We start from the raw sequence: 12,890 nt of genomic DNA, 5'->3' as shown, positions 1-12,890 counted from the left end.
AGACGACTGCTTTGTTTATTATCATATTAATTATTGGCATAGAAACAGAGCAGGTCGAGACGGCTTTTAAAAGAAGACTGGAGATGTTTGTGTCTGCGGCGGAGAGGACAAAAACCACAAGAGACTGCCTGAACTTTAAGTTTGACACGTTGCTTGTTTGTTTGTGCCCTTACTTGAATTTCGGCCTAATTGGTTGACTAAGAGCACTGATCCCACTGACACAAAACTAGATTTTCTTTTTATTCGGGTTTTCACCTTTGGTTGTACTAAATTATAGTGTGTTGCATCTACTCTACATAGAGCCATGCAAAACTGTGAAGTGAATGTCACAAGCAACAGGAGAATGACACAATATATGTGTGATTCCATCAGTTTTTGGAAAGGGAGAACATACTTGATATACTGCCTTGTACCTTTGTGGCACGATTGTGAAAAGCTGCAGCAGTTCATTGTTCATTTTAAAACATGTTTGTTAAAAAATGGATGGCCTTGCCAGGAAACTAACCATGGCCTTTATTTGGTATCTAGTAAAGATATTAAAATTAGAAAAATATGCTTGATAAAAGGATGATGGCCAGCAGCAGATACATTCTCAAGCGCAGCATAGTTTGCTGAGTCTGTTCTGATTCTTGTGATTCAAATGAACAAGTTCATTCTGCATTTTCAACTTTAGAGATACTTATTTTAACCTGTTTGGAGAATCTCAAAAATGCCCTGTAATGTGCTTAATGCTATTTTTTAGACATACTGAATGCATGATGCTAACGTAGGCCTTACCAGTTGTGATTTAAAGTTCGCTAAATATTAAGTCAGATTAAGCACCACTCTATTCTATGTAACGAGCTTGTTTAACCCACAAAAAAAAGTCTCCATTATTTGACAAATCAGAAGTTTTGAAAGAAAAAAAGAAACAATTATTGCATTCTCTGTTAACTACTTACATTCATGTGACTAATTCAGTTACTAATTCAATTACTTTTTTTACTATCAAGCATAACAATTCGTTTTTTATCGAAATTTGCACAACACTGAAATTTGTCCCCTGGTTTTGTGGAGATGAAGTCATAAAATAACCTGTGAGTAAAAAGTAAACAGGGAATTTGAGGAAATGTTGACATTGAGGGGAGAGCTGTTTACTTGCCACGGACACGAACCGAAGATAATGGTTGCTTTTTTTTTTTTCAAGCTATTTCTACTTGATTGACAGGAAATAGACTTTCACGTCTCTCTGCGGCTTTCTTTTTACTCATACTTCACACAGTTCTAATGGAATCACCATATAAAAGCCAAAATCTAACTTCCCTCAAAAATTCGCTCACTCACCCTGAACAAAAAATGGATTTGTCATCACGCATACATACCTGTCTAGGCTTTCAGATTTGTACAGGAATCTGCTGTATTCATCCAACAGGGAAGCGTGTGTTTGGAGAATTATGATGTTGTAAACCACCACGGCTGTCAACATGGTTATCATTTTCAGCTCATAGTTTATCCTCAGGAACACAGAGCAAGAGATCAGGCCCAGAATGCAGCTGTAAATTAAATACTACACAAATAGACAAGAAATGAAACATGTATTCAGAGTAAATGAGGTAGAAAAAAAACAATGCATATCTAAGCTAACATTTCTCTTACAGGAAGGTAGAAGTTGTTTTTGCCTGTAAAAGCAGCTGGTTGTCCGTCTGGGTAAAGCTGAGTTTCATTGGACGATATATTGACAGCAACTGGAGGCAACGCATTGTCGTCCAGAAAGAACTACAGCAAAACAAATATGAGACAACACCATAATTTACCTGACATGATGAACACATTCTTTAAACCAGCTGTGGGCAAACTACCCCCCAAGGGCCACATGTGGGCCGTAAAATGTTTTAATCCGGCCCGCCGAACTTGAAAAAAATTCAATGAATAAACCTTGCTAATGTTTTATTTTCAAAATATTGTGGGTTTTCAAAGACATATATATTGTTGTAATGCTTTTGTTCACTTTCATTTAAATTTAAATGTATTTTTTTTCTCCGATGAGGTGAGGTTACCAAAACACTCCATCCATCTGCTCCTGGTCCGGGCCCGTCTGTCAAATTTTAGAACCCATTGTGGCCCGCCAATGAAAAAGTTTGTCCACCCCTGCTTTAAACTGTTCTTCCAAAGCGTTAGTGTTTTAACACTTGAGAGAACTGTCTTGGTCTCGAGACCTGTCTCAAGACTGCATTTTGAAGATCTTGCTCTTGTCTCGGACTGACTGGATTAGCACTATGCTATTCTTCAACTCCATTAATGTGATAATAAGGAGACTCCCTCGGTAAAGCAACAAACACCTTCAATTTACATTACTAATCTTGGTAATGACAGCAAGCAAGCGCTCGGAGCAAGACACGAGTGGTAACTCAGCGGTAATTAAAATGGGATTCTTCAACAACACTGACTTCAAATGTAAAACAACATGCAAAAGAAAACTCTTTTGATGTGTGCAGCCTTGAACTCACTGACACATTTACTAGCTCACTGAACTTTAGCTGGCATCTCGAAAGAAAACAAACACAGGTAAGCTAACGTTAGCTGTAAGTAACACCAGCGAATCAAATGTTGTATTTCTGAGGTGAATATTTCTGAAACGACATTTTGATTCAACTTTAAATTGGCTTCATTCAAATGATGTGTTATTTTTATATTTCTTTTCACTTTGTGTACTTTTAGCAGCACTCAAACTACATAGCTTTACACTTGCCGACTCGCGTAAAAACACATACGGGTTCGTAAAAATGTTGCCATCAATTTAACACAAAACATATTGAACACATTCACCTGACATGAAACACAAATGCAAAAACAGCAGACATTTTTCTCATCTATCTGATGATGTTACTATATTATCACACTCAAAGCTAAGGGTTATTTAATTTCATTGTGTTCATATTACTCATTCTGTTGTGGGCCTGTGGCCGTCATTATAATGACTTAGATAAATACGGACTACGAACGTAAAATATTATTTTAAAAATCCGTCAAAATGTGTCTTATGTAAAAGGGAGTGATTTCGCTCTCAATTTAATTGATTTTTGAGGTTCAACTCTGATGGTCATAACTGTAAAAAAAAATTCTGATTTGAGATTTTTAGGGATGTTGTACATTGAAATACCAGCAGTCAAAATGTATTTAAAAGAAAATGTAAAAAATGATCTTTAAAAAAAAATTATTAATGATGGTCTCAGGCAAATGTTCTTGAGCAACTGTACCTTGAAACATTGAATGTTTTGGGGTTTTTTTTTTCAGCCGTCGATCCATTTTCTAAAGTGCTCTTCAGAGTCACAGAGGGGCTATGAGCTACCCCATCTGATTTGTAGGAAAGATGGGCTTGAACCAGTAGAAAAATAAAATTTGGCTGCGCAGGCAAACAAAGCCAAGTTAATTTCGTTCAACTGCCCTGAGCAACTGACCCATGACAGGCACAAAATGAGATTACAATCTTCCACAAACAATTTGTGGAAAGGTCTCATTCACAGTGCTAATATTATGCTTTGTCATGCTATTGCAACCTCAGGCTAGTATTTCACTCTCATAAACCACCATCTTGATTGAACTGTTTTGGTCTCTTAACACAGAAAAAAAAATCGTCATTGGGTGCTCTTAAAATAAGTTCATGAATGAGAAAATTCCAATGTAAAAGCATAACTTGTAGAACGAGCATTAATAGACTTTCAAAACCAATGATTTGTGAAACAAATAAGAATATGAATCTCGTAAATCAATATTTCTGGAATAAACTGAACTGCATTCCAGAATTAGGAATGTACTCTAATATACTGAATTTTGTTGCTTATGCTTCTCTCATATTTTTAGTTGCACTGTGTTGTCAGAAAAGTATCGCTTTTCCTTTTTTTTTTTTTTTGCCCTGCTTGATTATGAGTGTGATGGGCATTATTCTGGATATGTGTGAATTTTAGTTCATGAAACCCTGACTGTGGATGGTATGATAAATAATGATGGAATGGCAACCCCTCACTGAGGGGTTTTGTTACCCTGTCTACCCCACTTAAAAGTTTCGTGCTACTCCCCGGAGCAAGTTATATATTTGTCATTCTAGCATATTCATAAAATAGCCAATTAATCTAGTCACATTCTGCCTTATGTAAAGGTCCTTGTCACCAGTTACATTAAACCACGAAATAAGTTGCGTCCTGTGACCTATGAACACTACAGCTAATTTGAGGTTATGTGAGCTGCAGGCATGTCATACTGGACATCATTTTCAAGCCTAATTATTTCCCATTCCACCACAGCAGTATATCTCCACATGAGAGCTTACCATGTTGAATACTGCCATTGTGAGTATGAGCGCAGTCGTTGTCAAGGTGAGTGTGATTCGGGGCCATGGCTTGTTGGCAATAATGACGGAGGACCTTAGCAGCCACATCCATGAAGCCGAGGCGCTTTTGCTGCAGTGCTGCAGGAATACATACGGTATGTGCATATACAAGATGAAACATAAAGATATACATAATACATATAAGTTTGGGTGAACGATCCAATAAAAGAATGTAAATAAGCAGATTTCAACATACCGTACATGTAGACATGTTGTTTAGACCTTGGATGATTTTGTATTGCTGTACCAGTCATTTATTCATTCATTCAATTTAGTTTAGAATTCATCGATGACAACAGTCGTTAACCATTGGTTCAATATTTTTGCTGTCAGTCTAATTAAATTTATATGATGTATTTAGTTTACATTTGATTTTTATTCATGTGAAACGGCAAAAGAGGGAAACAGCATACAGTTTTTTCCTATTTATAGCAGTGCTTTAAGGTGAACAGCTTTCACTTTCACATTGTCACTCACTGCCCAAATCACTTTCATAATCATTTCACAGCAACATCTGAGCGCTACTTCAACTGAGTAGATGTTTCAAAAGCTCAGGGGAGTACAATCCATATGAAAAAGAATTGCAGGCTGAATGTTCGCACAGGTCATCGTTTTTTGTTTTTCTTCTGAATAGAAGACTTTTTCATGAAATGCATACCTCCAAGTTGGCATGAAATATATATGCAGGAGGTGAAAAATACATGAATGATCCTTCTCATACTTCTCATACGTCAAACTGCCAGTGTTGCTTTAAGGGGATCTGAAATCATTTAATTTCAAATGACTCTCTTGACCTTTCTATAAACAGTATCCACTACGTATGTTTTTTTTTGTTTTTTTTTCAAAAAATGTTGTCGGATTAGTAATGGGGTTAATGCATGGTTCAACAGAAAATGAAGCTTCATGAAGCACTTTTTTTTACCCCTCTAGATGGTGCTCTTAGTTTAAATATGAAGGCTAATTCAATGGAACCGTATTACATTTCCACTGCATGTTAAGGCCAAGAGTGCAATCTGGATCTGAATCTGAATCTGAATCTCACAGGCATACAAACTTTACTCTCTGTATTTCTCCCATCACTGTATTTGAAATATAATATCATTATTTTTTTTACACCGCTGTTCATGAATCAATTTTCTAAACTGTTTGTCCTCATTAAGGTTGTTGGACTTTTTGCCAACCAATCACAGAGCACATATATTAACAATTCATGCCACATTCATACCTATGGACAATGTTAGAGTCTTCAAGCATGTTTTTGGAAAGTAGGAGGAATTCGGACAACCCAGGGAAAATCCATACAAGGGCAGTGAAAAAACGATTGTTGCAGGACTTTTTACTACACCAGCTACAAATTGCCTCAATGGGGATCACATTGTGCAAATAAAAACATCAGAAAATATTGTCGGAATTGATTTACATATGTCACTCACCATGAAGTGTCCAATGAAACATATGAAGACAATCAAAGAAAGGAAAACAAATGCCATCCCAAAAGATATCCCCAATACAGCAGTCCTGAAAACACAACGTGTAGTAAATTAGGATCATTTGTTATCAAATGATTGTTCACACTTACGACAACAAAAATCCACCTACTTTGGTAAGACGAGTATCTGCACAATGAAAATGCAGGAAAAGATGAGACAGGCGCAGGTGACGTAGTATTTGAAGGCTGGCAAAATTGTTGCTCTGTACTAAAGGAGAAACAGAGTTGAAAAAAAATCACTTGAAACCTTGTGCATATTTTGAAAAAAAAAAAAAAGGACGATTAGGAATACATTCTGACAGCAGAAGTCATTGTTTCAGAGAGAAAGGACAATGTGAGATAACCATTAACCAAGAAGTGTTCTACACTTCTCTTGTAATCTTTTCTTCTTCTTACCTCCTTTTCTAGGGATTTATTGTGAAAGAACAAAGATATTCTTTGGATGTCCTCAGATTTAATCCACTGCCTAGAAGCAATTGGGACATAAGTTACCAAATCAGGGATATTCAAATAAACTACATAGTCATGCAACTACCCTTACTTTTGTGAATTTATGCCATCAAAAGTCCTGATCATCCGCTCATTAAGTTCCTCCTCAAACCGCTTCTTCTGAGACTTTGTCCTTTTAACGAGAGCGAAAAGAGATCGAACATTTGAATTTGACACAAGATTAGTCATGCGCGTAAAAGCCTTCAGCAGAAGTCGAGAGTTATTAAAAATCTCATCGTCTGTCACTGTACTGTCAAGGGACGGAGATAATCCTTCCAAAGTAAATGATCCTGGAACAGTGAAACAAGTCGCTTGCCTTTCAGATCTCCTCTGAAAATGATACTGTCCCATTGGCACGTCCTAGATGGAAAATGGAATTGAAGAGGTTACGAACCGCGACGAGATTCACACGTCACTTCAAACGGCAACAAATAAATAACAAACGTGGAGAAAGTTACTCACAGCTGTGTTGATCTTGCCGTTCTCATTGGTCATGCTGTCCCTGTGATGCAGGTTAGCGAAAGGCTTGGCTGCCCCCCAAGACTCCAAATAGCGGGTCATCCTAACAGACGCTCTCATCTTAGCTCCGTCCAGAGTGTGTCTGGGCCTGTAGTGATGCTGCGGGCTGCGACGCTCCACCTAAACAAAGAAAGACATTTTGGTGCTTTTCTGCATTTAATTACACCCTTAAATATTCAAAAAGCTTCATTACCTTTGGGTTAATAACCAAATATGTGACGACCCCATGCTCCTTGAGATAAGGGTCTCTCTCCTGTCCATCCCCATCTTCGACTTTATAGGCTGCATTAAGGTGCTCTAGTGTCACTGATGTGATGTGGACTCGCCTGGAATTATCAATCGACCCAGTTATTGGGAATGTTCATGAATTTTGTTATTCTTTCCTGCAAACACTGATGCAAACTATAAAGAACGTGATAACATCTGAGGCCGTATCCTCGTAACAGTAGAGGTTCTAACAGAATATACGTGAGAAATTCGTCTATTTAAAGACACACAGGAATCCATTTGCAGACGTCGTTGATGACATCAAGTGAGACCTGGACAAATTTCACTAGACATTTTCCAAGGCTCTCTTTTTTTCATGACATCACCACAGAAGCATACCAGTGTGATCAAAGAGGAAATAACGAAAGGCCACCATGGAGCCGATTATACAAACATTTTTTAAAATGGGATGAAGATTAATCCAGTTGTGAATATTTTGGAAATGTCTCGCAACTTAAAACCTGTGCGCGTTAGCTGTGCTGTGTCAAACTCACTCACCCTGGCACACCTCCTGCTTCCATGTGGTTGGCCAGCGTGACATCATGAGACCAAACATCATACTGCCATTTCTGAAGTCCGATGACCCCACACAGAACGTTCCCTGAATGCACGCCAACACGCATATTGATGTCAACCCCTGTGGCATCACGCACTTTCCTGTCATGCATCAAAACCACACTTATAACTGTGGAGGAGGGAACAAAATCAACATCCAAACGAGCCATTGTGTTGAAAAAAAAAAATACAGCAAATAAGCAATGACGAGAACAACCAAGTATAAGACTTGTGCCACCTATTATCACACGGTATAGAAATAAATGTGACTGATTAGCTCAGGAGTGTGGTTTTTTTTTGTTTGTTTTTTTAATAAGAGAAGAAATCTTGTAATGAAGCATGTGTTAAGCTGTTATCAATCATCAGAGTTTGACAAAGCAGGCTGAATTAACTGCTCATGAATTATGAATAATTAACTTTGATTGAGCATTAATGTATGTGACACACCTTAATACTGATTGAGCATCACAAGTCTTTGTCCCTCACACTGTACAGAAACTTGTTCAATTTTATGATCCCATGCATTGACGGGGAGTTTGAGATTTTATTCCTACAATCACAGTATGAGTTGTTGTTGTTGTTTTTTTTTTTTTTAATTATGAAGTACAGGAAGCCATAGCATTGTATTGAGATACAGTACAAAAGTCATCATAGACAGACACTTGACTTACTTGATTGCCTCACACATGTCCAGGCCCATTTTGACACAATTCGTGGCGTGATTTGGTAGAGATTCTGGTAGGCCAGATACACAATAGTAACAGTCACCAAGGATTTTTATCCTCATACATTCATTTTCCTGTGTACATAAGAGGAAGCACAAGGTCAGCAAATCCCCACACTCATCTTTGTATACTTAATATTCCCCATAAAACACAATATAACTCTATCACTACTACTGTAATGGGTAAAATATTACTGTGCCTAGAGGCATTTGTTATTTCTGTAATTCATGTGGTGAGTTTAAACATCTCAATATGGTGACAGTGCACTTTGCAAGCTTCACTCACTGCGCAAAACTACACAGGAATGTCCTTTTGTTGAATTCTATTCTATTCTCTATCCCCATCATACATTTAGAACGTGGGCATTTCATGAATAAAAGTAAATAAAATAGTATACTTTATTAAATAATGTGCATGTTTCCAGTGTATGAACAGCCACAGTAGTAAAGTTATATTTTTTCCAATGTTTAATAAAGGTTTGACTCCCACCCTTTTACTGGTACATCAAACGACAGCGATTAACACCACAGGGCCCAATGACTAATTTTTGATATAATTTACAGGTATTACAGATAGATATTGTTTTAAAACTGTATTCTAAAATTTCCAATTATATTAACGTTAGGGTATCCTATTCATGATAAATTATTTACCTTGGCAATTTGGTCAAATTTGCCAAACAATTCATTTAGCATGTGCACCAGTTCGCCAGGTGAGCAGTCACTGGCCAGTCGTGTGAATCCAACAATGTCAGCATACAGAATGCTGCAAAAAAAGAAACATACAATATAATACACAACAATATAATATAATATCATATTTAAGAAATCACCTTAATATTTTTAAAAAGGAAAATTTTGCAATTTGAAAATTTTCCAACACATCATAATAATAATACATACCTGACATTTGTGTGTCTCTGAACGTAGAGGTTGTGAAAATTGTTTGTGTTCTCTACCTGACCAAAATTTGGTCCTTTTAGTCTCTGGATGATCTCTGCTTTCATCACACGAGCAATGTGTGCTGGCAGCAGTGACAACAGCAGACGTTCCTGGTGATAAGACAAAAGAAGAATATTAAGAGACAAAATCTGATAATGACAGGGAAAAATAATTGGATCAATACAATGCGGTATTTATTATGAAGACAAATTGAATTATAATTTCCACACATGTTGCCCATAGTTTGTTAGCATTTAAACTGAACACTAATTTCATGACATCTATTGATGATAAAATACAAAAAAAAGATGACTGAATTTATTACTGTATTTATTTGGGGTGAGTGATTCAATTCAGTTGAATTAACCGCTCAATACAAAGGAGTTAAAAAAAAGTCACAATTTTTACTTTGCTCAAGGGTTGATTTTGTAGAATATTGAGTGTCATCTTGACACACAAGTCAATAATGTGATTCATGAAAGAAAATATGGCAGTGGTCATCATTTTATTGCACAGCAGCTGCTGTAAAACTATAAGCCAATATCACACTCGCCATTGTAATCGTTACAAGAAGGACAGCCCCATAGAGGCTCCTCAGCAAAGATAGCTTGAAATTTATCATGATTCACATAGCCCCCTTTGGACTACTGATTCCAAATGCACACTCACTATTTGATACTTTGGATGAAAGCACGAAGCAAACAGCATCTATTATGAGAGCACTCAGCACAAAAGCGCGGATGTGTGTCTGGACACTGCATCAGGCCTCAACACTGGTTGCAGGCAGCCATAACCACCCGAGGACAAGTTGAAGCACTCCATCGGGGCCAATTCAGCATTAAATGTAATAGCACAAAATGGATTCACCAGGCAAGAAGAAAAGCTCTACTTTGTATTTGTACCGTATTTGTAAACTTAAGACCCTAGAAGTGCCCCCCCCCCAAAAAAAAAAGCAACAGAACATTGCATGTGCACATTGCAGAGGATTTCCAGCGCAGTCTTATGAGAGGGGGTACCTTTTTTTCATTGTAGCGTTGTCAGATAAGCTAACAGCTATTGTTCGTCATTTTTGGGCTGTAAAACATTGCATGTCACAAGACTTACTGGGTCGTAAAATCCTAATGTGTGTATCCTGCCTAAGCAATTTCACTGTTGAATTTGGACTGCCTCACATTGGCTGGCTCAGTGGCCATTTACCTGATGGCATATTGACCGTGTTACCTGCTGTCTCTTTTCAAATTCCAGTTTAATGGGAGATTTGATGCAGTTGCAGGTGTCCTGATAAGTCTGTTTGAGTGCCAGCTCCATCAGGTGTTTGTGGTACGCCCCTGCCATGTTGCCACACATGAAAATGATGATATTGGCCAAAATCTGAAAAGTCAGGACATATCGGCAAATGTCATTGTTCTTTAACAGCTCGTGTGTTATATACAGTTTATTTTAGAATTTTACTGATAATGTCAGGAAACCATGTATTGCTCTCACTTGTCCTGCCTGCTGAATCTGCTTTCAAAAGAAATCAGGAAATGAGATTTAAAAAAAAAAAAAAAAAAAAGTTTCTGCACTTTCATTATTCAGAGTTCCATGAATGGTTTCTGGGAAATCTGAAACAAGGAACAGCAGAAACAGAGACTTTAATGTTGATTTGGGAAAAAAAAAGAAAGAAAAGAAGCCAAATATATTCTTCAGCCGTAGCAACGGTGCGTCGATTGAGATGACGATGTAACCATCGACTACTGTTCGCATGAATGTGTCATTTGACATTATGAATGACATCATAATGCATGACTATCTTGTCCCCTTACTCTCTTGGAGATGGTTATCTTTAACACAAGGAAATGTTGATTTAGAAGAAATATTCCGTTTTCAAATAGGTCACCAGTGTCTTAGCAACAAAGTGTGTCATGGTCTCTCTCGGACACCTTTGTGTTGCGAAAGCAGTCATGTCTAATTTACGTTGAGGTTTCTGTCGGAGCGAGAACAAAAGCTGAAACACCTTGACAACGACTGCATACTTTGGTACCTTTATTCCTTCCAAAATGTGAGAAAAACACACATTTTTGGTGGCAACTCTGTTCTAACATGTGTTGTAATGTGTTTTTCAGAGCATTTATGAAAATCGCAACTGACCCATACAGCAGATCTTCATTAGTGAAGTGATTGAGAAAGTTACGTAACGTATTAACAATATTATTATACCTGTATTGTTTCAACTTTTAGAATTGGATCAAAACAATAAAAGTTAAATTTCAATATAATGGCACGCTACTAAATAAGCAGAATGATTTTTTTTTTTCAATAGGGGTCATCGAGGGATGAAACATGGATGAAAGGATTGCGAAGCACAGACTGCCAAGGTCTTTATGCTGTTAACTTGCCAACAAAATCATACATGTACATTTCAGAGAGGATTTGGGAATGTTCCACAGAGCAAACACAGACACTCGTGTAAGTCCAATATGAATTGAGCATATTGCTCTAAGTGCATTTCTTAACTATTAAGATTTCCCATGAAATTCCAGTGACGGTTGTAAAATGATGACATTTCTTGTGCATTTACTGGCACTCGTCTTACTGTACTCAGTGAGAATTTTACTGCATCACTGGCAATGGTCCGTAACAACGACCATGAAACATAGAATGCATGTAAAAGCTGAATTACGTTTTTGGTGGCAGTGTTGAGGTCCATGTTCCCTTGACAACCTGGTAAGACTCAACAATGAACACAAATTTCAAGAACTTAACAGGTTGACATTAGTGAGGCAGGCCTGTTCATTCTTTGCTGCTATGTTCAATCTTAAAGATTTAAGTAATCACACTTTCAAGTTAATTAACCCCCGCCCCCCCATGCACTGATCTCTATGAACTCAAAGACTGTGAGCGTGTCTGTGCCAGTGTTTGTGCACATTCAAGGACTATCACCACCAAAATCTATCTAAAAGCTTTCATTTTGTATTTTTAGGACAAGCTGGAGAAAACATTTGGTGTTATTGGGACAGATCAAGATTATCTCAATCTGCTTAGTATAAATTCAATTGGCCTGCAAAATGAAAATGCGGACTGAAAGTGTGGCTGTTCAACAACCGTCAGGAGAATAGCAGTTGGGAAAAAAAAGTCAGGGATAATGTTTGAAATAAAACACTGATGATGCCGATTATTTCACAACATACACTGTTCACACTCAGAATCATCACACTGTTTTGTTTTGAAAAATCTGTTTTAGTTTAAATGTCAGCATTGTTTGTTATGACTAATAAAAGTATTGCGGCCAAAGGTATTAGTAAACCAGAAACAACTAGAATGCAAAGCATGTCGCTGGCGCCGGGTGGAATCAGTTGTATCTCTAAAATCATCACTTTTCATGAGACCAGCAAAACAGTGAGAAAAAGACATTTCTAAGAGTTTGGTCAGTAATTTGGAAAACTATCACAACCACGTGGTGACAGACCAACAACTATAATAATAATTATGAATCATCGCTATTTCGCTATTAACGTCACAATTGTTTATGTCAGCTGCCCTCGGACTGCTGACAATTT

General features: G+C 37.4%; 1 protein-coding gene across 2 annotated transcripts in view; it reads right to left on the bottom strand.

Annotated features, from left to right (window-relative positions):
* The window catches only part of adcy2a (adenylate cyclase 2a), a 34,280-nt gene that overhangs the window by 9,381 nt on the left and 12,009 nt on the right, over window positions 1–12,890 (bottom strand). The window contains exons 4-18 of one of the 2 annotated variants that reach the window (XM_088306220.1): window positions 10,573–10,722; window positions 9,313–9,461; window positions 9,064–9,175; window positions 8,357–8,484; window positions 7,629–7,787; window positions 7,057–7,189; window positions 6,807–6,983; window positions 6,661–6,704; window positions 6,397–6,477; window positions 6,252–6,321; window positions 5,966–6,063; window positions 5,800–5,884; window positions 4,307–4,444; window positions 1,636–1,755; window positions 1,362–1,546 (exon numbers count right to left, since the gene is read on the bottom strand). In XM_088306220.1, the coding sequence (XP_088162346.1) occupies window positions 1,362–1,546; window positions 1,636–1,755; window positions 4,307–4,444; window positions 5,800–5,884; window positions 5,966–6,063; window positions 6,252–6,321; window positions 6,397–6,477; window positions 6,661–6,704; window positions 6,807–6,983; window positions 7,057–7,189; window positions 7,629–7,787; window positions 8,357–8,484; window positions 9,064–9,175; window positions 9,313–9,461; window positions 10,573–10,722 (1,829 nt within the window). The remainder of the gene's footprint in view (window positions 1–1,361; window positions 1,547–1,635; window positions 1,756–4,306; window positions 4,445–5,799; window positions 5,885–5,965; window positions 6,064–6,251; window positions 6,322–6,396; window positions 6,478–6,660; window positions 6,705–6,806; window positions 6,984–7,056; window positions 7,190–7,628; window positions 7,788–8,356; window positions 8,485–9,063; window positions 9,176–9,312; window positions 9,462–10,572; window positions 10,723–12,890) is intronic. The other variant, XM_088306221.1, reaches the window with a different exon arrangement.

Source organism: Idiotropiscis lumnitzeri, chromosome 10 (assembly GCF_059441095.1).
Source record: "Idiotropiscis lumnitzeri isolate Australia: NSW breed Sydney's pygmy pipehorse chromosome 10, RoL_Ilum_1.0, whole genome shotgun sequence".
Classification (NCBI taxonomy): domain Eukaryota; kingdom Metazoa; phylum Chordata; class Actinopteri; order Syngnathiformes; family Syngnathidae; genus Idiotropiscis; species Idiotropiscis lumnitzeri.
This window is presented reverse-complemented; position numbering and strand designations above follow the sequence as displayed.